This window comes from Chiloscyllium plagiosum, unplaced genomic scaffold, assembly GCF_037043375.1.
Source record: "Chiloscyllium plagiosum isolate Xiang-an unplaced genomic scaffold, Cpla_swu_hap1 HiC_scaffold_17, whole genome shotgun sequence".
Classification (NCBI taxonomy): domain Eukaryota; kingdom Metazoa; phylum Chordata; class Chondrichthyes; order Orectolobiformes; family Hemiscylliidae; genus Chiloscyllium; species Chiloscyllium plagiosum.
In genome coordinates this window covers 67,638,982-67,665,830 of record NW_028270155.1, presented here as the reverse complement: position 1 = coordinate 67,665,830, position 26,849 = coordinate 67,638,982, and the positions used below count along the sequence as shown (strand labels likewise).

The 26,849-nt window shown below is 43.2% G+C and overlaps 1 protein-coding gene across 1 annotated transcript; it reads left to right on the top strand.

The window, feature by feature from the left end:
- Window positions 1-353: 353 nt before the first annotated feature.
- Window positions 354-17,225, top strand: LOC122558551 (olfactomedin). Its single transcript, XM_043707277.2, has 5 exons — window positions 354-904; window positions 4,834-4,998; window positions 7,662-7,880; window positions 12,334-12,466; window positions 15,663-17,225. Exons 1-5 carry the CDS (start codon window positions 809-811, stop codon window positions 16,475-16,477), a joined length of 1,428 nt encoding a protein of 475 aa, XP_043563212.2. The 5' UTR covers window positions 354-808; the 3' UTR covers window positions 16,478-17,225.
- The last annotated feature ends 9,624 nt before the right edge of the window (window positions 17,226-26,849 follow it).

Here is a 26,849-nt window from a genome sequence, read left to right as displayed (position 1 = left end):
AGGCTAGCGGTGGTAAAATATCGCTGGATCCCCCATACATATGGAACTGGAATATTTGGGACTTGAGCTCATACCTATCGATACTGAAGATGAAAAACAGCATGGAAAACGAACAGAAAAGCATTAAGGATGGCATGTGGGGATAGACTACAGGCACCCGTACAGTCTCTGGTGTCCGGGAGATGATTATGGAAGAGGCACTGAAGTGGAAACGAAAATTACGTCAAAATATTTGGCAGCCCGTTTTAACACTTTCTCCGCCGATGTCCCGACGGGGGCTGTTTCTTGCTCATCTGCTCTGTCTTTGTATCTCCTCTCTCTTCTCCGTCAACTCTTTGTTACATAACCCTTACCCTATTACCTCCGTGGCTCTTTTCTGCATGAACAGTGTGTACTGCCTTTTCTAACTCCCCCCTACTCTTCTTCTGCTCCACTCACTGCCCGGCCTTTCTTTACTTTTCCTCTTTCTATTTCCCTTTTGTATTGATCCCCTTGTCAATGGTCCCACTCTGTCCCCACTCTTGTATCTCTTTCCCCTTTCTCCATACCATCATCCCTTTTCTACTTGTGTCTTTTCGTCCTTAATCTCCGACCCTTCTCAACTTGTTCCTCGTGCACTCTCTCGGCCTATCCCCGGTCCTAATTATTTATCCCTCCTTTACTCTCCAGGCTCTTCCTTTTAGTTCCGTCCTCTCGATCACTTTTCATACCTCTCTGCATCGCTCCCCTCCGACTTAATGTCTCCTCCCCTTTCCAATTCTCCTCCCTTTCATTTGCTGCCCTCCCCCATCTGCCCCCTTTTAAATCAATGCCTCCCTCACGCAGGAGTTCGATTCTCGGGATGGCTACGAATTCTCTGACTTTTGCCGTGATCTTTGTGGCTGCCGTCGCCCTGCTTTTCGCTGTGAGTACCACTGTGGCACAATGAGTCCTGGCTAGTTCGTTCGTCACAAGCAACAAGTTTCAGATCCCGGGGCATGTTATCCGGATTCCTCGACACTCTCTCTTCTCTTCAGTCATTTCCCTCACTCCCTTTCTCCTTCTCTCCCCGGAACCCACTCCTTATTTGTACAGTTACTGTTAAAACGATTTGGTTGACTTGCTGTTGAATTTGTCCCTCCACGGGCTGAGAAGGACTTGGTGACCGCATTTCCCATTTATTGAGGTGCCTCTAAAGGAGGGAGGGATTCACCAAATAGAATCAGGACAGATTGGGGCCGCTTCCCCCGCAGGTTGCTAAGTTGGGTTGATCCCATCCAGGTTTATTCACACTGTTATGCACTATCGCCCTGTGGAAGAATCAGTCACAGTTCTGTACAAAGGAGGGCACAAACTTTTACTGGAGTGGAAACCCCGCGGTTTGATGGTTACGAAGGGGACTGAAGAACATGGAAGTTAGGTGCTGCAATTCCCCCGGTTATTGATTTGCAACTTTATAGTGTTCAGGGATGTTTAGGTTAGGTGCATTAGTCTGGGGTAAATGTACAGTAGTAGGGGAATGGGTCTGGGTGAGTTACTCTTCGGAGGGTCGGTGTGGACTTGTTGGGCCGAAGGGCCTGTTTCCACATTGTCGGGATTTTGTGATTCTATGAAATCTTCCTGAATCATGAACCAAACCAAAACGGAGTCCTTTCTACAGACGGCCTTCCATTCGCAGTCATCAAAGGGAATCTCTTGCCTCGTGCTTGTTTCGACACCCATACTGGAAAAATAAACAAAATAATCGCTTTTTTTTCTTTTGAGGACAAAGGGAATGTATTCTGATCAGCGGGGGAATGCGTCCTGTGATATCCTGAAAAGCTTAGGCAAACCTCAGAAACAGTGAAAATATTTCAAATGGTTGAGGGGTAAGATACCACACAGAAAAATTACTAGAGTATACACAAGTGTTTAACAATGTAAACTTAAACTTGCTAAAATAGAACAAAGCCAGAGCCTTTCAACCTACACACATCAAGACTGATGCAAGAGACTAAATTTAGAGAGGAAATACAACTTTAGAAACAAAAACAAAAATTGCTGGAAAAACTCGGCGATTCTGGCAGCATCTGTGCAGAGAAAGCAGGGTTAACGTTTCAGGTTCACTGACCCTTCTTTACAACACAAATGCCCTCGAGTCTGCTAAATTTCTCCAACAGTTTCTGTTTTTGTTTCTGATGTCCAGCAACCCACAGTTCTTCGGGGGGTTTTGACCAATTTATAAGCCATGGGAACAGGGTGCTGTTTGATTGGATTGTGGTTAGCATGGAGATGCAACAGGAACTGCTAACTTTGAGACAGTAAGGTGTGGTGTAAAATTCCAAGCAGTGGAATGTGGTGAAACGGTTAAAAATTATGTCCCAATACATGTGTGAATCTAACCGGAATGGAGGTGTTGCTTAGTCCCGTGTGAATCTTCTTATCTGTATGTAACCAGAATGGAATGTGTTTTTCTGCTGTTCACATGAATGTTTATATCTGGAAAAGAGTATATCAGCCGGAAAAGTCTCCAGTTCGGTGAGTCTGCTCCGGGGTTACGTTTAACCGCCGAGCGTGGGTTGTTGGCAACCGCTCTACGAGAACTGACGGCTCCCAGTTTTGGTAATATGTAGAGTGAGTATAAGCCAGACCCGTTGTTTGGACCTGGTTGTGGCGACGATGCGGGGAATAAAATGCCCATATTCTAGCAGACTCGCCTCTTGGTCGTTTGTTCTGTGTCAGACTACTCTCCTACGAACCTGACCTTGAGAATTTTTTAAAACATTTGGCGTAGTCGAGCAGGGTCAATCGCAATTGAGGAGAGATTTTGATACAGAACAATGTTTTGGAAAAAGACTAAGAAACCAGAAGAACAAACTGTGGAGGTCCCGACCGTCCCGGGATGGCATGGATGTGGGCATGTACGTGGCAGTTTGTTTGAGAAAGGATCCCAGTCCTGCCGAAGAACCCCTTGCCTGGGGTACAGCGGAGGATGTGGGCATGTCCAAAAAGCTGAAGCGGAGTTAACAGAATTGAATGGGATTGAACTGAACTGAACTGAGTGGAACTGAAGTGAATCAAATTGAACGGAACAAAATGGAACTGAGCTAAATTGAATTGAAATGGACGGAACTGAATTGAACACAATTGAATTGAACTGAATTAATCATAATGTAACACATGTATTGGGCCAAGCAGTGGAATGTGGTGTAAAATTCCAAGCAGTGGAATGTGGTGAAACGGTTAAAAATTATGTCCCAATACATGTGTGAATCTAACCGGAATGGAGGTGTTGCTTAGTCCCGTGTGAATCTTCTTATCTGTATGTAACCAGAATGGAATGTGTTTTTCTGCTGTTCACATGAATGTTTATATCTGGAAAAGAGTATATCAGCCGGAAAAGTCTCCAGTTCGGTGAGTCTGCTCCGGGGTTACGTTTAACCGCCGAGCGTGGGTTGTTGGCAACCGCTCTACGAGAACTGACGGCTCCCAGTTTTGGTAATATGTAGAGTGAGTATAAGCCAGACCCGTTGTTTGGACCTGGTTGTGGCGACGATGCGGGGAATAAAATGCCCATATTCTAGCAGACTCGCCTCTTGGTCGTTTGTTCTGTGTCAGACTACTCTCCTACGAACCTGACCTTGAGAATTTTTTAAAACATAAGGGCTGCAGACGCTGGAAGTCAGAGTTCGTGGATGTGAAGCTGGAAAAGCACAGCACGTCAGACAGCATCCGAGGAGCAGGAAAATTTCGGGCGAAAACTCTTAGTCAAGACTTTTGATCATTGATTAAACCCAGACCAGTCAGGTAGTCTGCGATTGGTCAGTGCGTTACCATGGGGAAGTCAGCAGATGGCAGTATTCTGTTAGTGGGGGTAACCACTCGTTTTACCTGCAAGGTAGCATTGCCAGACAGCTAGTTTCACCTGCAGTTTGAATTTTTGAGACACCATCTCCTTCCAGGGTAATGTGAGGGAAATCAGGCTCCTTTCAGGACCACTGGGTTTTCTAATACCATTCACTGAAAATTCATATCCACTGGTCACTATTCTTGTTAAGATTTGAATGGTTCCACATCCTACAAGATCAACCTTTATTGGCAACTTGGTGAATAGGGCCCCAGTTATCTGCTTACAATGTAAGTTTGAAGTTGAGAGAGAACATATTAAACCTTCTTGTATATTAATGACTACCCTGATCAAACCATTATATATATTGCTACATATGGTGCAAAGTCATGAAGGTGCCTATGACTGCAGTATTTGACCCTGACTGGTACCCAGTCTAACTCAGATTACCTTGAAAAGGCAAGTGTCTCTTTGTGGACCCTTGCTGCTCCCAACATCTCATCCATGATTGTGTTACTAAAGTGCTCCACTTTTGAATACCTGGACTCTTCTGCCAGTTCTTTGTGGTACGCTCCCAACTCCAAAATCCAACAAAGTACTGGGTTGGATTGTCCCTTTAATTGCTGGAGTTGAAATCACCTCTTGCAGGTTATCATCATACCCACTCATGCTAATTGTTCAGGTAACCTGGAAATTATATTGTTCTGTGGCTGGATTGAAGAGCCACTGGCTGACCACAGCACTAGCTTCCAAGTTTTCAGAAATTACCAGAACCCCACCCACCACAACTCCCAGCATGTTGCAAAGTTAAAATCCAGGCTAATTTTACACTTTCGGCAGACTGTCACTATCTAATGGGATGCTTGGTTCAAGCAATCAATAGCTTAATTGATAAAGCCATGATTTGAATTTGCCCTTATGATTGTTATCAATACCTCTCTGAAAATGGCAACTCTGTGGGACTAGATTTGATGCTGTGGAGGAGATTCCAAGCACCTTATCACAACTAATGGCTATGTGTTTTGCAGGAAGCAGAATACCAATACCAGGAGGTTCATGGAGTCCTTCAGAATGGAAATCGATGTGTCTGCAAAATACAATTTTCTGCATGGGAATTTCCGGTGGAAAGATTTGGACAGTTACAAGAACTAACGCAGAACTGCACCAAATCTCTAGAAGACAGAAAATTAGAGGTGAGCAAGTATAAACACTGACAGCAGCAACATACACAGACCGACATTGTGTCACTCAAAAGTTGCAACACAGGCTCTGAAACCTGTCCATAAGTATAATTGAAACATTGGCATTCATAAAGACTAGGTGATGCAGAATCTGAAATTCATTCACAAAGAGAAGATAGACATTGACCCCCAATCATCCAGACAGGGAGAGGCATTGACACCAATTAACTCACGTATTGTCCAACAGCTCCAAATAAAAGCAAAAGAAAGATTTGCATTAATATAGCACTTTTCATGACTGGAGGATATCCCAAAACACTTTACAATCAATGAAATACATTTTAAGCATGGTTGTTATAATAAAGGAAATATATATACAGCAAATTCTCACAAATAACTGTGACAAATGACTACATAATCTGTTGGTTGATATTGTTTGAAGAATAAATAAAGCCGAGGATACGAAATCAGGAGCACTATGTTTCTTTGCTATTTTTTGGAGAATTTTTTATTTCAACAGGGCAGACACATTGATGCCAGGGGTACACTTAATTATATGTTATCCTTATTTATTGTTCATGTAGTTTTGTGATATTTTATTGATAGTCAAAGATTGCACTCTCCTGTATTGATTTCAAAACTTAGAGATTCAGACATCCGGTTTTTTGGCTAACTTCAGGAAACCAGTCTTACCTTGGGAGTTTAGTGATTAGTTGAATTTCAATGGAGTATCAAGGATGGGTGAGTTGGTAATTGGACAAGCTCACTACTTAGGGTGGTACTGAGCAAATGTGCCAGAAAGACACAACTTCAATTCTTAGAATGTCAGGTTAGTTAATCTGAGTTAGGCCAATTGTAAAGATGTTTCAATTGACCTTGAAGGTAGCATGTGAACCAACAGACAAATCTAAGAGACAATTTCCATTTCTGATTGATAATGCACTGACTTCTCTTTCACTGGGAAGGTGTATAGGTAGGCACAAGTTCAGCTGTGAAATATGAAAAGACTTACAAGGATGTTGCCAGGGTTGGAGAATTTGAGCTATAGGGAGAGGCTGAATAGGCTGGGGCTGTTTTCTCTGGAGTGTTGAGGCTGAGGGTGACCTTACAGAGGCTAACAAAACCACGAGTAGCATAGATTTTAGACAAGGTCTTTATCTTGGGGTAGGGGAGTCCAGAACTAGAGGGGATAGGTTTAGGGTGAGAGGGGAAAGATTTAAAAGGGACCTAAGGGTTAGCTTTTGCACGCGAAGAGTAGTGCATGTATGGAATGAGCAGTCAGAGGAAGTGATGGAGGCTGATACAATCACAACATTCAAAAAGCATCTGGATGGGTATATGAATAGGAAGGGTTTAGACAAAAATGGGGCAAGTGCTGGCAAATGGGACTAGATTAATTTAGGATATCTAGTTGGCCTGGACAAGTTGAACCAAAGGGTCTGTATCTGCACTGTACATCTGTATGACTCTATACTATAATCAAATAACTCAGAGTCTAGGTTCATGGAGAAAAAAAGTGTTGCTGTAACAGGGCAAATTGTATGTCGTCATCTTCAGAAAATGGCAGAAAACTGAAGATAACAGGCTCTTGTTGAAGGAAGAAACAAGAGCTTCTCACAATCCCACAGTTACTAGGAATGTTCCTGTTACGACATTCTCCACCATACAGAGATTCCTCTTATTTTCCAAAGCACTCTTGTTCCTTACAATTTGAGAGCATCTCTTCAGTCCTTCATAGGTCCATAGATGCTGTAATGTTTCCAGCTCATTCCTCTCCAGCTCCTCTCATAAGGGCCGGATTTAGAGTCTATGGGTCATAGTGTCTTATAGCACGAAGACCTGCCCTTTGGCCCAAACTGGTCCATGCTGACAAAATGTCCGTCCACACTAACCCTATTTCCCTGCACTTGGCCCAGAGCCTTCTAATCCTTTCCTATCCGTGTATTTATCCAAACACCTTTTAAATGGTGTTAATGTACCCGCCTCAATAACTTCAGTTGGCAGCTCATTCCTTGTGTATACCACTCTCTGTCTAAAAAAGTTGCCCCTCAGTTTCCCTTTTATTGTTTCCCCTCTAACCTTAAATGATGTCCTCTAGTCCTCAGTTCCCCGGTCCTGGGAAAAAGATTGAGTGCATTCACCCCATCCATGCCTCTCATGATCTTCTACTCCTCTATAAGGTCTCCCCTTAGTCTCTAAGCTCTAAAGATAGAAGTCCTAGCTTGTCCAACCTCTCCCCATAACTCAGACCAAGTCCAGACAACATCCATGTAAGTTCTTCGACACTCTCTTTCCAGTTTAATAACATCCTTCCTATAACAAGGTGACCAAAGCTGAACACAATACTCCAAGTGCAGCCTCACCAACGTCCTGTATAACTGCAACATAACTTCCCAATTTCTCCACCCAATGCCCAGACTGTTGAAAGCCAGTGCGCCAAAAGCCTTCTTTACTGCCCTGTCTACCTGTGACTCCACTTTCAAAGAACTATGAACCTGAACTCTGAACCTGAACTCCAAGATCCCTCTGTTCCACTACATCCTGAAGGCCCTACCATTCACCATGAAACTCCTACCTTGATTTGACCTTCCAAAATGCAAGCTGCCACACTTATTTATATCTATATCATTTATTTGTCATGTTTTTTTTCCTCTTGTGATACTGTAAATTTCAAGGCAACTTTTGTTGAGTCCAAGATTCCAGAGTTCCAGAAAGAGTTAGTGAACCTATCTGCTCAGCTGCAGCAGTATGAGGCAATGTACAAACAGCAACTGTATCAACCACTCAACTTTTGGAGCCTCCGCCGGGACCTGAAACAACTCAATTCAGACATCGCAAAAGTGCAGAATGTTCCTTCATCAACCACCAACTTACTTCACAAGATGTTTACCGAGGTGAGATAAATTAAATTTGTTTTAAGTATTTGTAAAAAAAATTTGTAACCTCTGTGTGCTGTGATCACTGGATTTGAATTTTGGTTGAATATTTGGCTCTGATTTCAGCCCTCATTTCTCCTGCTCTGCAGGAATGTTGCATGGGAGTTGATCAAATTAGGTTGAGTCCTAATTTGATTAACACGACTAAAGAACTTCACTCTATTCCCATTTAGTGCCATTCAACCTTTGCCAATTTTAAGTTAACCAAATTTTCTGCTGCAGGTAAATATAGAGGTACACTTTAGGTTGAAATGTTGCAGCCTAATGGCACTATTGGTGTTGCATCCTGATTTTAACATTGTCAGGGGGTTGCCCACAGTTTGTGGAATTGATAAAAGATTGGAAGAGGAAGTGTCGATAGACCAAGAAAGGACAAACTTAGATTTTTCACAAGTGTTGACCCTTGTTTGAGTCCTTGAATCTCCCTACCTCTGATCTTATCTTTTCCTCTCTATTGGTTGCTGGAAGGCCTTGCACAGCACTGTGGTTCTGAAAATTCCTCCTTTGACTCCTGGTATCCTAACAATCACACGCAAGGAGTTTGGCACCATCCAGCAGCCTGCTTAATTGACACTGCACCTATCACCTTCAACATTCAATCCCGCTGCCATAAAGTACAATGGCAGCAGTATGTAGCATCTACAAAATGCATGGCAGTATTTCACAAAGCATCCTTAGACAGTGCCTTCTTAACCTGCAACCTCTACCATCGAGAAGGTCAGTGGCAGAAAATACATTAGAACACCCATTATCCGCAAGTTCCTTTCAATGCCATGCACCACCCTAACAAAGAAGTATATGGCTGATCTCCCAATGCTGCCAGTCAAAATTGCTGAACTTCTCCCTAACAGCATTATGGTCACAACTTTACCCCATGGATAGCAGTTGTTCAAGAAGGCAGCTCACAACTAACTTCTTAAGGGCAATTAGGGATGGGTGCTTAATGTTGGCCTAGGTAGTAATGTCCATATCTGTGAAATAATGAAACAAAGCCCAATGTTCTGTTGGCCAGGATATCAGTCTGCCAGTTTGAAGAAGTGGACAATGCTGGAATATTTCAATGTAACGTGATCATTAAAATGGTCTCAGCCGCCCACTGAAATCGCCAGAATGGTATTCCATTCAATTATCCTAACCTTAGGGTTGTGATTCACAAACAGCCCAATTACAGTTCAATCCACAGGTGACTCACCACACATTGATTATAGAAGTAAACTATAATTGCATGAGAACCTAGAGTTGAAGCCTAACTGAACATTGAAGCAAAATAATGTGTCAAACTCTCTGGGCAATGGAAATCCTATTCACCTCAACCTTGGACTTAGCTTCGAACTTAATTCAATTTCTGCATTTTGCACTAATGTTTAACAGGTTTTGATGAATTCTAAAATAATATGCTTCCTCTTAGAGCCTCTCACTTTAGGATATTATGCCAAATGGTTACATAATATATTCCCGTTTCTCTTCTGTTGCTCCCACTTGGAACTCTTGGTGTAGTTGAAGCCTATGAGGTAACTAACCAATGAAGCAGGAAAGCTATTGCAAGCAAGTGACCACTTCACTTGTACGCATGTAATATTTTTTGATTAACACGACTAAAGAACTTCAATGTCAATTACTTCAAATTTATCTTTTGGTTACTTTTAACCTGGCTCAATCATTTGAGGTACTTCATTCAACACACTAGGTTAAGAGCTTGCTTCTTTCCGTCAGATCCCACAACAGTGAATTACTGACTTCATGTTAATTATTCTTCAACATGTCCCATACTGAATTTTCCACTTATAGCTTTCATTAATGAAATAACACAAACATGAAGTCAAAGGGATAGAAAAACAACCTTTTTTCAAGTCCAGGCAGATTAAATGTATCAATTTTCCCAATGGAGCTAGCTGGTGAAACTAGACTAGAGTACCATCACTACATTTCATTTATCATAGTTGTGTGTTTTGCATTTCCTAATACCATCTAAAGTGTATTGGAGACTGTCTTTTATGAGAGAAAGAGAATTAGCAGTCATCAGCCAACTGTTTGAAAATGCCCTGCTGCCTACTCCTCCTGTGTCAATGATGTGGAGGTGTCAGTATTAGACTGGGTTGGACAAAGTCAGAATCAAAAAGTGTGGTGCTGGAAAAGCATAGCAGATCAGGCAGCATCTAAGGAGCAGGTGAATTGATGTTTCAGACATAAGCCCTTCATCAGGAATGTGGTGGCAGGAAGGGGGCTGAGAGATAAATTTGAGGGTGAGTGGGACTGGGGGAAGGTGGCTGAGAAGGCGATAGGTAGATGCAGGTGGGGTGTAATGGTGATAGGTCAGAGGGGAGGGTGGAGTGGATAGGTGAGAAGGAAAATGGACAGTGCCAAGTTGGAGGGTTGGATCTGGGATAAGGTGAGGAAACTGGTAAAATTGACTGTGATGCTATGTGGTTGGAGGGTCCCAAGGTGGAAGATGACACGTACTTCCTCCAGGTGTAGGGTTGGTTAGATTTGCTGGTGGAGGATGCCCAGGATTTGCCTATCCTTGGTGGAGTGGGAGAGGAGTTGAAGTAGTCAGCCACAGGATGGTGGGGTTGTTTGATACGTGTCTCAGAGATGTTCCGTGAAATATCTACCTGCTCCACACTCTCCTGTGGCTTATCACCATCACCCCCTCACCTGTATCTACCTATCGCCTTCCCTGCCCCAGCTACCTTCCCCCCCACCCCCACCCTCCTATTTATCTCTCGGCCCCCTTCCTGATGAAGGGCTTATGCCCAAAACATCAATTCGCCTGCCTGACCCACTGTGCTTTTCCAGCGCCATATTTTTCGACTCTGATCTCAAGCATCTGCAGTCCTCACTTTCTCCTGGATGAAGTCAGAAGTCACACGACACCAGATCATAGTCCAAAAGGTTTATTTGAAATCGCAGAAGCTTTCAGAGCACAACTCCGTTGTCAGGTGCAGTAATAGAGCAGTGCACACAGACCCAGAGTTAAAGGCAGAGAGATCAAAAGATCATACAACTGGTGTGAATGGAGTGTCAGATAACATGTCTCTGCAGGTGACAAAGAGCATTAGATGGTATATAAAGTGTTTATAAATTCAATGTCAGTGCTATGTTAGCATGACAATCAGGCAGTGATAGGAATTACAAAAGGTGACATCTCAGTTCAGACATGAAATTGTAGGTGTGAGGCTTTGTTCAAAATCTGGAAGGTTTAGATTAGTCATGGACAAGGACAAGAAGGGCCCTCAGGTGAGGGTGCTTAATTGGGCAAGGGCCAATGTTACGAAGGGGAGATCAAACCTCTCTGATAATTAACCCAAACTGTTCCAGCAGGAGTAGCAGTCCCTATCTAATAATTAAATCTGAAACGCCCAGGGAACCTGGGCTCCCATTTAACAGGCATCTCGATGATCACATGAATAGGGAGGGAATGGAGGGATACAGACCAAACAGGGCTAGAAGGTTTGATTATTAGTTTAGTTAGGGCAGGATGATCAACACAGATTTGGAGGGCTGAAAGGCCTGTTCCTGTGCAATATTTCTTCTTTGTTCTTGTCCTTATAAGATGCCACATTGACTGATTGTGACTATAAATTGTGTGTTTTTTGAACAAATAGAATGTATCTGCAAATAGCTGAAAATGTGTTGCTGGAAAAGCGCAGCAGGTCAGGCAGCATCCAAGGAGCAGGAGAATCGACGTTTCGGGCATAAGCCCTTCTTCAGGAAAGCCTTTCTGTATCTGCAAATAACAAACATTTTGGATGAAATGATTCACCGTGTGTGAGAGAAAGAGAGAGTTTGTGTGCTTGAGAAAGAGTGTGTGTGAGCGTGAGAGAGTATATCTGTGAGAGAGTACTTGTGTGAGAGGTGTGTGGGCGAGAGAGTGCAATAAGTAATTCAAAACTGTACAAACTAATTAAGGTAGTGAGTTCATAACAATTTATCAAAGTGATGCTGTCAAAACAGGAAAGTAAGGAAGGTGTTTACAGATACTGAACAGCACGACATGAACCCAAGATCACGGTTGAGGCCATTTTCATGGGTACGAAACTTGGCTATTAGTTGCTGCATCAATGTAGAGCTCAGGCCATTACACAAAACAATAAGATGTTTCTTCTCCTCGACTTGCATTTCAGACCCATTCTCTTAATCAACTATCTGTTGTCACATCCTCTTCTTATTTCTGAGATCCAATCTCCTTTTTGAGCTTGTCCATTTTTACTACTCCTAATCTTTGTTTCAATCTCATAAACAGGCTGTCAAATACCCCAAAAATAAACAGATTGCTCATAATGTTTAATAATAAGGAGGCTAACCACCACACCAACAATAAATAGACTGCTAATTACCCTAAATAGATTATTTCCCCCTCATAAATAGGCTGTATAATTAATTATGTATAATTAATTATTTTGTGATCCAGATACTTGATGCCCGTCTCAACTTGAAAGATCTGCAGCAATATGACAAGCACAATCTCCTGTCCATGAAAGACCATTTGAAGAAAATGAAGAACCAATTGCAGAGTTTCTCCGTCTATGGCAATATACACATTGGTAAGATTACATATTATTAGTTTCATATATTAGTTACAAAGACTATATCTTGATGCCAACCATATTATTTTAAATTAAATCTACTTGAATTTTTTTTAATAGACAGGTTTATGTACATGATTGAAAACTCACTTTACAAAATAATATTCAAGTAACTCCAAAATACTTCGTAAGAAATATAACTGGTAGTGACAAAACTCAATTCCTTGCCTTTATTGAATTAGCTGAGCCCTGCAAGGATTGTAATGAAGCCACTGTAATTGTGTTTACTTAAGGTGGGCAATGAAAAATCCTATGCCTGATTGTTCAGTTAATCCAGAAGTGCATGAAAATACATGAAAATTGACATATTCTGGTGACAAGACTGGGTTCGCCCCTTCCTATCTCTGTAATATTCTCCAGTTCTATAACCTATTTTGATTTAATGTTTCTCCAAGGTTGGGCTCAGATACATCTTTCAGTTGCTTTACTCCAGTATTGTCAGCCATTATTCAGCTGCCGAGAGTCATAGAGATGTACAGAATGGAAACAGACCCTTCGGTCCAACCCGTCCATGCTGACCAGATATCCCAACCCAATCTAGTCCCACCTGCCAGCACCCGGCCCATATCCCTCCAAACCGTTCCTATTTATATACCCATCCAAATGCCTCTTAAATGTTGCAATTGTACCAGCCTCCACCACTTCCTCTGGCAGCTCATTCCATACCCGTAACACCCTCTACGTGGAAAAAGTTGCCCCTTAGGTCTCTTTTATATCTTTCTCCTCTCACCCTAAACCTATGCCCTCTAGTTCTGTACTCCCCATTCCCAGGGAAAACACTTTGTCTATTTACCCTATCTATTCTCTCATAATTTTGTAAACCTCTAAGGTCACCCCTCAACCTCCGACGCTCCAGGGAAAACAGCTCCAGCCTGTTCAGCCTCTCCCTATAGCTCAAATCCTCCAACCCTGGCAACATCCTTGTAAATCTTTTCTGGTTTCACAACATCTTTCTAATATGAAGGAGACTAGAATTGCACGCAATATTCCAACAGTGGCCTAACCAATGTCCTGTACAGTTGCAACATGATCTCCCAACTCCTGTACTCAATACTCTGACCAATATATAAGAAAGCATACCAAATGCCGCCTTCACTATCCTATCTACCTGCGACTCCACTTTCAAGGAGCTATGAACCTGCACTCCAAGGTCTTTTTGTTCAGCAACACTCCCTAGCACCTTACCATTAAGTGTATAAGTCCTGCTAAGATTTGCTTTCCCAAAATGCAGCACCTCTCATTTATCTGTATTAAAATCCAGCTGCCTCTTCTCAGCCCATTGGCCCATCTGGTCAAGATCCTGTTGTAATCTGAGGTAACCCTCTTCGCTGTCCACTATATCTCCAATGTTGGTGTCATCTGCAAACTCACTAACTGTACCTCTTATGCTCGCATCCAAATCGTTTATGTAAATGACAATAAGTAGAGGAGCTATTTTAGACATGGAATTCCCTCCCTTAAACTTTCCACTCTATCCACCTCTCTCTCTTCTGTCAAGATGTTATTTTTAACTAGTTGACCAAACTAATGATCTCCTGTTCTAAGATGTCCTTCTTTACCTTAGCTCCACTCTTTGTCTGACTACACACCTGTGAAGTGTCCAAAATGTTATACTGCAACTTCTTGTTGCCAACTATACAACCTGTCATCACCCAATCTCTATATTCATAAATGGAAAATTTCCAATTCAGGATGATAGTGGATCATTGTGAACTGTCAGCTTTGGAAAAACTATATAGTTCATTTATACTGAATTTTGAGTGACCAGAACAAATGAGCTACTAGCATTTATGCTGTTTCGTCAGACTAGCCCTTAAGGAGTTGAGGTTTATGGCAACTCAGCTATGTTGTGAACCAGCATGAGGGAATCTTTTAAAAGGCAAGTTTAAATGTTTCTCTTCATGCAACCCTTTGACCCTTCATTGCATCTCCCCTACCCATGCTCATTCACCCACTATCCAATATATAAAAGCAAGTAAAACATATGGTTTTACTACACTGTGTTCACAAAATGTCTCAACAGAACAGTCAATCATTGTCAACTTTCCAACATGTTAAAAAAAAAACTCAATTTCACTACAATAAAATAAAAATGTCAATCATCTAAAGTATCAACTGAAACTGTAAACACTTGAAACCTCTTAAGTTGGTGTAAATAAGACCAGTGATATTGACAGCAGAGGTCAGAGAGCCAGATCTATCCTCAAGCAGAGGCACAGGTTTAATCAGAGATGTCTGGGCAAGCTTTTCACTTTCCCTGCATGGTTGGTTTGACTGTGGCTTACACTCCTCCACACAATGAAAATCGCATCCTTGTAGACACAGTTTCCAAAGTTGAGTGGGCCAGGCTTGCAATTATCTGACCTCCTGCTTAAAATAGAATCAGTGAGATGTAAATCACAGATCATTATAAAAGGTACTCATTCCAGACACAAGTATATTGCAAATTAAAAACTGAAAGAACTGTAGTTGCTGTAAATCATAAATAAAGATAGAAGTTGCTGGAAAAGCTCAGCAGGTCTGGCCCCATCTGTGCAGAGAAATCAAAGTTAACATTTTGGGTTCAATGACCCTTCCTCAGAACAAGTATAATTCAAATGTCCTTCATGTAATTATAAGCATGGCCTTCAACATTAATATATTTTTCAGCTCTTATTCAGGAAGAATTAACTCTGGTTAGTATGGAAGTCACCTGAAATAATGGAAGCAGTGGAGTTGAAGTTTAAATATAATGGAAATTATGGGAATAAAGAAGAAACGAAAAAACCGCAGATGCTACAAATCGGAAACAAAAATAGAAATTGCTGGAAAAGCTCAGCAAGCCTGGCAGCATCTGTGTAGAGAAATCAGAGCTATGATTTTGGGTCAAGTGACTATTCTTCAAGACTGGGAGTGAAGATTGTGTTTAATGGGAAGCGATGGCGTGGAATTGAAACTGGGGGAAAAATGGGTCTGGGTAGGGAATAATAAGAGTATTGGGAGTGTTACGAATCAGAATGAGATTCCATGATTTGAGCATGTTAGGAATAATGGAGCTGATTTGAGATTGATGGGTATAACAAGAAGTTTTCTCTATTGTCTCTGATTAAAGAAACCTCCTTCAAAATCATTTTTCTAAAAAAAATGCAACTATAATTAACTCTGTTTCTTCTAGGAAACTGTACTAAAGGAATTTTACGTAACATAAGTGAACCGATAACAGCACAACTCAATCCATATGGCACATCATACCCTTATGGAGGCTGGGGTATGGATTCAATGCCAGGAAGCCAGCAACTCTACTGGGTCATGGCACTGCTGTCTTCCAACATTTATGGAAATTCAATCCGAACCTACACTTCTTACAAAAACTTCCTGACAGCAAAGTCTAACATTGATATTTCAGTGAAATCATCATTCACCACCACCAATGCAATTCAGGGTCCAGGAGTTGTGGTTTACAACAACAGTCTATACTATAACTGCTATAAGTCCGGACAAATGTGTAGATTTGACATGGCAACAAAACACATCACAAATGTTCTCCTTCCTGATGCTGGTTTTGACAACAAGTTCCCTTACTGTTACTATAACTGCTACACTCATAGTGATATGGATTTCTCAGTGGATGAAAACGGCCTTTGGGTAATTTATGCTACTGAAGAGAATTATGGCAATATCGTACTGAGTAAAATAGACAGTGTTAGTTTGGCTGTTACCCAGACTTGGAAAACTAAGCTCTTTAAGAAAGCAGCAACCAATGCCTTTATGGTTTGTGGGGTACTCTATGCCACCCGTTACATTAGTGAGACTGAAGAGGAGATATTTTATATGTATGACACAATCAGTAATCAAGAAGCTCAAAATCTCAAAATCCGTTTTGCAAAATATTCTCCAAATGTGGCAAATATCCACTACAATCCAGTAGATAGGAAAATCTATATTTTTAATGATGGCTACATGCTAGCACATGAGCTCTTGTTTTATTAAAGGTTGCAAGCTAGTTATTTATCAGTTACCACATTTACCAAAGTGAGGCTTTCATTAAATCAAATACATTTACTATAACTACATTCACTATGTTTCAATAACCTAGGGTGCTGAACTTAATGTGCAAGAAATAGTCTGGGACTAAACATTAGAAGTCTAGAAAAAAAAACAAGCACTGATATTAAATAAACACACTGTTGAGGTTAAAAATTAAGAAACAAGTGAGGAAGTCATAAATTCACAACCCGTCTGATATTTTCACTGATTATTAATGTAATGATGGAAAAGCTTTGATTAGGAACCTTTAGGAAATTCTAGGATAAGGAAGAAGCCAACTCCTAGAACAATTTGCTTACATTCTGAAATCTAATGTTTTCTCCTCAGATTCTCATTTAACCACCGTTTCTGTCACTCTTCAACAGAACATATTAAGGGAATGTAATGTTGTAAAGCTTGATGTTTGGCTTCATTTATAAGATAATTGGCTGCTGAAGTCAGCAATGCAAAGTAGTGCATGATTTTGCAATTTATGAATCACGACACATGAAAACAAAGTACTTACAGAACTTGAATTGCCTTGCTTAACTGTGTTTGAATGAGGTCTGTTAAAACTGACCTAATGATATATATTAACCAAATGATGTCCAATATGATGTATTAGAATGATCAGCATATCACATAGGTCTGCATTGTTCATCTTTGTGTAACTCTTTTTTTTAACCTGAATAAATTGTTATATTTAACTGCATGTTCCACTCTACCCAAACGTGATAACAGAAGGCATTCATTCCTAAGTTAGAAGTTGGAAGTGGGAAAGAAGAGAAAGGTGGTTCTGCACAGTACTTGTCACCACCTGAGAATGTGATGACCTAAAGTTAAATACTTGGTACTTTGTACACAGCAAGGTCCTCAAACAGCAATTTGGTAGTGTCCGGATATTCTGCTACTTAGTAATGTTGGTTCAGGGATACAAATTGGCTAGAGCACCAGAATAACTCCTCTTCACTGTTTCAAATTAGTACCACAGGTTATTTTACATTCACCTCAGAGTCCTTAATGGAGTCTTGGTTGGCACTTTTGTAAAATGACAGCACTGACTCCATACTGCATCTTGTCAGCCTAGATTTAGGACTCATGTATCTGGAATGTGATTTGAACCCATGATTGTCTGACTTAAGGAGGCAAGAGTGCTGTCAACTAAGAGTATGCTAAGGCCTGAGGAGGGGTAGATGTAAACACCTTCTATAATATTGTGCAACACACAGAGCAATAGCTGAAATGGAAGTGGCCCAGGTTGATTCTTGAAATAAATCATTAACAGAAAATGAGTTTGAAATTCTTTGGAGCTACTGCTCGACCTTCTTTGTAATCTGGGAAACTGGCAGTGCCAACATTTCTAGAGGCTTCTTCATTGCTTCACAGAGGGCAGAATCTTTGCACAATCTTTACCAACAATGCTTGCTGAAACTGTACAATAGCAAGCAACACTCTGAATTTCATCAGACTCCAATGGAACTAGGGGGCTGATATACAATAAATTGAGACAAAAATACTGCAAATGCTGGAATCCAATGTAAAGAAGCAGGAGGCTGGAAGAACACGGTGGCACAGTGGTTAGCACTGCTGCCTCACAGCGCCTGAGACCCGGGTTCAATTCCCGCCTCAGGCGACTGACTGTGTGGAGTTTGCACATTCTCCCCGTGTCTGCGTGGGTTTCCTCCGGGTGCTCCGGTTTCCTCCCACAGTCCAAAAGATGTGCAGGGTCAGGTGAATTGGCCATGCTAAATTGCCCGTAGTGTTAGGTAAGGGGTAAATGTAGGGGAGAAAGTGAGGTCTGCAGATGCTGGAGATCAAAGTTGAAACTTTATTGCTGGAACAGCACAGCAGGTCAGGCAGCATCCAGGGAACAGGAGATTCGACGTTTCGGGCACAGGCCCTTCTTCAGGCCCTTCTTCAGGCCATTCCTGAAGAAGGGCCTGTGCCCGAAACGTCGAATCTCCTGTTCCCTGGATGCTGCCTGACCTGCTGTGCTGTTCCAGCAATAAAGTAAATGTAGGGGTATGGGTGGGTTTCGCTTCGGCGGGTCGGTGTGGACTTGTTGGGCCGAAGGGCCTGTTTCCACACTGTAATGTAATCTAATGTAACACAGCAAGCCAGGCAGCATCAGGAGGTGGAGGAATCAATGTTTAGAGTGTAACCTTCTTCACGACTGGGGGTGGGTATAAGTGGAGCTGCAGATAAGGGTGGGTGGGTGGCATACGGGGTGGTGGATCGACCAATCAGGCTGTACCCACCTATCCCGGTGAGGTAGGTGAACACAGGTAAAGGGTACGACCTGGTTGGTTGATCCACCACCCTTCCCTCCTCCCCGTCCCTTTTATCTGCAACTCTCCTTACACCCACACCCAGTCCTGAAGAAGGGTTACACCTGAAACATTGACTTCTCCACCTCCTGATGCTGCCTGTCTTGCTGTGTTTTTCCAGCCTCCTGCTGTCCACACAGTAAGTTCATAACTTCTAAAGGACCATCACTAGGATCCAGATCATGGCAAGTGACTTGGCCTCTGGACTATAGCTGGCATGGTTGCTCAGTGGTTAGCACTGTTGTTTCACAGCGTCAGGGACCTGGGTTCAACTCCATCCTCAGGTGACTGTGTGGAGTTTGCACATTCTCTCAGTGTCTGCATGGGTTTCCTTCCACAGTCCAATGATGTGCAGGTTAGGTGTATTGTCATGCTAAATTGTCCATAATGTCCAAGGATGTGCAGGCTATGTGGATTAGCCATGGGAATTGCAGGGTTACAAGGATAGGGTATGTCTGGGTGGAATGCTCTTTGGAGGGTCAGCGTGTATTCGATGGGCCAAATAGCCTGCTTCCACGCTGTAGAGATTCTTTGACTCCCAATAACCATTATTTTTCTTTAAGAACACGTATTGTAGATTGGCCTTCTTGCTCAGTCGTTCATTGGGATCAAGACAGGAATGTATATCTCCCATCATTTAGCACTTTTAGAGATTCTTTTGAAGTGATGATTCTGCCCACTTGGCCCATCTACAACCAAGTCATTCTTCCATTCTTGGCCATTCTTCCAATCATGCAAATACCAGTGAAGTCACAATGGCAAGTACCAATAAACACAATTCTTGCATAATTGTTGTCTGATCAAGTTAAAAATAAAATTTCTGCATGGAATATGATCATCGCTGACAAAATAGAGTTGATTGCCCACTTCTAATTGCCCTAAGAATGTGCTGGTGAGCTGCCTTCTTGAACCATTGCGATGTCTGTGGGGAAAGCACTCTCACAATGCTATTAAACAAGGAGCTTCAAGACTTCGATGCAGTGACTTTGAAGGAACAGTGATATTTTTCCATGTCAGGTTGATAACATACTTGGAGGAGACCTTATTGATTGTATTGCCATGTATCTGCATCCCTTGTTTTTCAAAGTGCTTGATATCACAAAATGTAGACATGTTGCACTTGTGGTGGAGGGAGTGAATGTTGTTAGAGCTACACTCATCTAGGCAACTGGGGAGTCATAAATAACAATCCTGACTTGCGCCTTGTAGGTTATACAAAGTCTTTAGAGAGTCAAGTGGAGAGTTACTAACTGCAGAATACCCAAACTATGAACTCCTCTTGGAGTCACAGCATTTATTCAGTTGCTCAGACTTCACTGAAAGATTGGTAAGAGGTACAAAGGAAAACCAAACAGAGGCATGTATTTACAACAGGGTCATAAAGCACACTTTGTACCTTGATATGATGTGCAGTGACAGTTGCTGTTTGTCACATAGTGGTTAAAGTCCAACTTTTGTACATGTAAAATATTTAGTTATGAAATATTCCCAATTAATTTTAATGAACAGCAAAACAAACCTTAGATCTCAAACTATACTTAAGATTGATGATCTTCAAGATTGTCACGGTTGCAAGGATGGGACATGAATCACATTGACAGTGTTGCTAACTGGCAGAATATAGCTGTTTTGTCACAGGCCTTCTTTGGGTAACATCACTGGCTGGGACAAGCCAAAGATATAGTCAGCAGTGATCAACAGAGACAAGAAGAGCCAAAGGGCCAGCTTTTATGCAGTATGACTCAATGGCTAAACCTGTGGCCTTGAGACTTCCCCCACTTATTGGTGGAGGACAGATTAAGGGATGAGGTGGAGACAGACAGAATACATAGAGATGGTGGGTTGGGGAATGAGAGGACAGAGATTGAGGATTTTCATTGGAAGAGCTAAAGGAGAGGAGTAACGTTCATTCACCGTGAGCTATCAGACCATGAACCAAAAAGTGACCACCAAGGCTGAGAAGAATATCATTAAAAGGTGATCAGTACTTTTAAATGAGAAATTAGATTTGATTCCCTGCAGTGTGGAAACAGGCCCTTCGGCCCAACAAGTCCACACCAACCCCAGTCCCACCTCCCTCTGGCTAATGCACCGAACACTGTGGGCAATTTAGCATCGCCAATTCACCGGGCCTGCACATTTTTGGACTTGTGGGAGGAAACCGGAGCACCTGGAGGAAACCCATGCAGACACGGGGAGAATGTGCAAACTCCACACAGTCACCCAAGGCTGGAATCGAACCTGGGACCCTGGTGCTGTGAGGCAGCAGTGCTAACCATTGAGTCACCGTGCCACCACGGTACTTTTAATATAAAAAGTATTAAGGAACTGTGGTTACAGAAGAACAATTGCGAGCAACAGTGTCTGCTGAATGGCTTCTTACTGTCCAGTATTTATTACTGTATTAAAATTTGGCTTTATTGTTGGTGCTGAGCTGAGTTTTTGACAATTACCTAATCAGAAATGCCACACTCCTTTTTATGAATTTAGTCCAGTTTAAATCAGACTCTACCAGCCAATGTTAATATGAAGTTCGAGTACAAATCAGTTTTGCCATCTTCATATCCAAAAAAGGAAGACTCACATTTTTGTACCACCTTCCATGATCACTAGATGTTTCAAAGAACTTTACAAAGAACTTTTTAGTGTAGTCATGTGTTTAAAAAGAACATGTTAAAAATGACAGCAAGAGAGATATGGTCTACTGAAATTGATTAGAAAGCCTGATCAGACATTATTAATTAGACAGGGTAATTCTCACTGTAGTTAAATGAATATCAGCTGATAATACCATGCAGGAGAGATACTATGATCCAAAAGGTGGTTATCCCAGGATGAGCCTGAGCTAAGAATCTTCATCATCATGAAAGTAGTTGCTGCACTTTTGAAAACAAATTAATGGAACTCATCTAGGAGAAAGTGAGGACTGCAGGTGCTGGAGATCAGAGCTGAAAAATGTGTTGCTGGAAAAGCGCAGCAGGTCAGGCAGCATCCAAGGAGCAGGAGAATCGACGTTTCGGACATAAACTGTTTCGGGTCCATTCCTGAAGAAGGGCTTATGCCCGAAACGTCGATTCTCCTGCTCCTTGGATGCTGCCTGACCTGCTGCGCTTTTCCAGCAACACATTTTTCAGTAATGGAACTCATTGTGAGTTATATTTACATTGTTGTTTTGTTCAAGCAATGGAGGAAGATGTTTGAGACCCAACAGGATCACAAGTGTGTGTTCAGTGCAAGCTTCATCTGGAGATAGACTGATGTTTGGATTTTCAATCAGGTCAGTTGCACAGGCCAGGAGCCAGCAATCAACATGACAACAACTGTGCAACTGTCCCTTAGGCAGGTGGACAGCTTGTGTGTGAACAACAAAAAAAGAGGAAAAAGGTTTCCATACTATAAGAAGTAGCATCTTATTTTTCTCTCTCTGCAGTGAAGTATCCAAAAACTGAAAGATAACTAATGTCTTCCATCATATGCTATAGGCTGGTACCTCTAAGTAGACATGGAAAGACTAGGCAATTAAAGTGTCAGCTCTTCCGTGACTGCAGCAAAGAATTGAAAGGATCTTGAAGTAAGGACATCGGAGATCAGAAGCAGTTGGAAGAAGTAAAAGGAACATGTCAACAAATTTTATGGTTTGGTGCTATTGAACTATGTTTATCCAGCATTTTTCCTTCTACTCATAACATCTATGTGTGTCTGTTTGCCTTTGTCTATCTGCAAGTGTGGTGTGGAGATTTAGGAAAGGGTTGAGAGCTGAAGTGACCAGAGTGATAAGTTTGTTTTCCTGTGATCAGGACTGATTTCTTTGAAATTAGTGGTTTCTTGTTAATTACAGAAACCTGGTCAGTGTTTGCCCCCAAACACTTGCGGCCAAGCACCGCCACCTGCTCTCCCTGCAGTCAACCCTGCCCCAGCTCAGGGCAACACTCTCCCAGACCTGCAAAGGACGTTTGCTGTTCTTCGTCCTCAGAAGAATCCACACCCTCAAAAAATGCTTTTTCTCCAGCAAATCGGACATCAAGGAACTAAGTACACCAAATTTTCATGTACTTACCTCCAAACTTGGGGTTCCTCAATCATTCCAGAACCTTCCCCAGGCCTCCGGAACTGCTCGGATGCCACTAGCCATGCGACCACTGCAGCCACTACCACCATGGCAAACGATGACATCATTTTCACCCACAGGCCGCAGCCACCACTGACAATACCGCCTCCGCAATCGCCAGCAAGATAACCACTTCCGCAACTGCCACCAAAACCACCACAAAGACTACCTAACAGGTCACTTCTGCCCCTGTGGTTGCCATTGCCTCCGCCCCACCGACAACACTCACCGGAACATCACTGATGACATCGCAAACGTCACGTATTATGTCACCTCCGACCGCGCAGATGCCACTGAAGGCACCACTTCTGATTCCCGACCCCCAGGTTAAGCTTGACTTCCATTGATGACATCACCCACGATCCCATAACCACATTACTCCACAGTCTCCGCCCCCACTCCCAACTCCAACCCCACACTAGGTCCTAGGTCCTAGCTCCCAGCCCTGCTGTGTTTTTACCATCCCCCAGATCTCTCTCTCACTGACGATGAATGATTAGTCCTCAGTAAAGGCCTAACCTTCATTCCCCAATGTTCCTGGATCAATGAATTTAACACGCATTACGACATCGAACATTTCTTTCGCATCCGTGCTTACTTTTTCCATCAGGACTCTTGCCCACCATCCAAGGACCCCTTCTCCCACCTCCAACACACCCCATCCACCTGGATACCCCTGCCCTTGATCTCTTCATCTCCAACTGCTGCTGTGACATTGACTGCCTCAACCTGTGCAACCCCTCACCCACTCCAATCTCTCACCTTTGCAATGCTTAGCCCTCCACTCCAACCCCAACCTCACCATCAAACCAACAGACAAGGGGATGGACAGTGGTAGTTTGACGCACCAACCTCTACACTGCTGAAGCCAGGCGCCAACTCATGGACACTTCTCCTACTGCCCCCTCGACTACGACCTCACCTCCCGTCACCAAACCATTATCTCCCAGACCATCCACGATCTCATCACCTCAAGGGATCTCCTCTCAACAGCCTCCAACCTCACAGGCTGGGAACCCCGCACCGCCTGGTTCTACCTCTGAACCAAAATTCATAAATTTGACTGCCTCGGTCGACACATTGTCTCAGCCTGCTCCCGCCCCACCGAACGCATCTCTACATACCTTGACACCATCCTCTCCCCCTTGGTCCAGGATCTCCCCACATATATTCTGGACACCACCCATGCGCTCTACCTTCTCCATGACGTTTGTTTCCCTGGCCCCAAACACTTCATCTTCACCATGGATATCAACACACTGTACACATCCATTCGCCATGACAAAGGCCTCCAAGCCCTCCATTTCTTCCTCTCTTGCCAACACAACCTGTACTGTTCCACTGACACATTCATTTGTTTGGCTGAACTGGCCCTCACTTTCAACAATTTCTCCTTTGAATCCTCCCACTTCCTCCAGACCAAAGGAGTAACCATGGGCACCCACATGGGCCCCAGCTATACCTGCCTCTTCAGGTACTTGGAACTGTTAATCTTCCGCAGCGACACCGGCACCATTGCCCATCTTTTCCTCTGCTACATCTATGACTATATTGGCGCCACCTCGTGCTCCCACGAGGAGGTTAAACAGTTCATCAACTTCATGAACACCTTCCACCCCGACCTCAAGTTCACCTGGACCATCTTGGACACCTCCCTCCTCTTCCTGGACCTCTCCATCTCCACTTCCAGTGACTGATTCAACATGGACATCTACTTCAAACCCACCGACTCCTACAGCTACCGGGACTATATCTCTTCCCACCTTGCCTCCTGTAAAAATGCTATCCCTTATTTCCAAAACCTCCACCTCCACCACATTTGCTCCCAAGAGGACCAATTCCACTACAGAACATCCCAGATTGCCACCTTCTTCAAAGACTGCAATTTTCCAGCCTCCTTCAACAACTTGTGGTGCACAGACATTGCAACCCTGGGCAGACATTGCTTCCCAAACCTTGAATTCCTCACCATCAAATGCTGCTCCTTCTATCTACCATCAACAACTTGTGGTGCACGGACATTGCAACCATGGGCAGCCATTGCTCCCCAAACCTTGAATTCCTCACCATGAAATGCCGCCCCTTCTATCTCCCATGGGAATTTACCGCTGCTGTACTAACTTCTGTGTACATACTGCCAACAGCAAAGGCTGAGGAAGCTCTGGATGTGCTGTACTCTACCACTAACACACTGGAGACGGAACACCCCAAGGCTCTGTTTATTGTAACTGGTGACTTCAATTAAGCCAATTTAATGAAGGTGTTGCCCAAGTACATCAGAACGTTACCTGCCCCACCAGAGGACCAAACATTTTAGACCACTGCTACACCCTGTGAAAGATGCCTACTGCTCCATCCCCCGCATTCATTTCAGAAACTCCGACCACAAAGGCCGGCCCAGTGGCTCAGTGGTTAGCATTGCTGCCTTGCAGTGCCAGGGACCTGAGTTCGATTCCAGCCTCAGGTGACTGTCTGCATGGAGTTTGCACATTCTTCCTGTGCCTGCGTGGGTTTCCTCCAGGTGCTCCGGTTTCCTCCCACAGTCCAAAGATGTGCGGATCAGGTGAATTGGCCATGCTAAATTGCCCATAGTGATAGGTGCATTAGTAGGGAGTAGGTGAATGGGTCTGGGTGGGTTACTCTTCGGATGGTCAGTGTGGACTTGTTGGGCCGAAGGGCCTGTTTGCACATTGTCGGGGAACCTAATCAAAATCTAATCTAATGCCATGTTTCTTCTCCTGGTTTACAGGCAAAAGCTCAAGTAGACCCCCCTCATTGATACAGGTCCAGTGTTGTTTGGAGGAGGCAGAGGATCAACTCCGGTGCTGTCTGGAATCGGCTGATTGGGCCATGTTCAAACAGTCCGCAGGTACCTTGGACAAGTTCGCCACCACCGTCATAGAGTTTATCACCAAATGTGTGGAGGACTGCATATCGAGGAAGTCAATCTGGGTGTTTCCTAACAGGGCATACAGAACCTGCTAAAAACCAGGTCTCCTGCTTGAGCTTTTGCCTGTAAACCAGGAGAAGAAACATGGCATTGTGGTCGGAGTTTCCGAAATGAATGCGGGGGATTGAGCGGTAGGCATCTTTCACAGGGTGTAGCAGTGGTCGAAATGTGAGGCCTTCAGATCAGGAGACACACTCAAATATAAGGAATCCAAGTATGACCTTCACAGAGCCATTAAGACAGCAAAGGACCAATACCGATCCAAACTAGAGACCAGGATAGACACCCAGCGACAATGGCAAGGACTGAATGACATCATGGGCTCTAAAAAGAGACAGCAGACGATGACACATCCCTCCTAGATCATCTCAACGCCGTCTATGCTTGCTTTGAGCAAAAGTTTGGCAGAGAGGTAACACCTATTCCGACAAGTCCTAATGAACCTATCCCAACAGTCACTGCATCAGAGGTCAGATCAGTTTTCCTTCAAGTGAATCCAAGGAAAGCGATGGAACCAGATGGAGTACCAGGTTGTTCACGCAGAGCATGCGCAGATCAACTGGCAGAGGTCTTCTTGGCCATCTTCAACCTCTCCCTGCATCAGGCCACTGTCCCTGCCTGTTTCAAGAGGGCCAACATCATCCCTGTGCCTAAGAAGGCTCATGCACATGTCTCAATGATTACCGCCCAGTGGCCCTAACTTCAGTGTTCATGAAATGCTTTGAAAGGCTGGTCATGGTATTAATCAACTCCAGCCTCCCCACTACTCTTGACCAACTCCAATTCGCCTATCGGACCAACAGATCCACGTCAGATGCTATATTACTTGCCCTTCACTCCTCCCTAGAACACCTTGACACCAAGAACAGCTAGGCAAGTATCCTACTCATAGTTCAGCCTTCAGCACTATTATCCCCTAGAGACTGATTATTAAACTTAGTGATCTCAGAC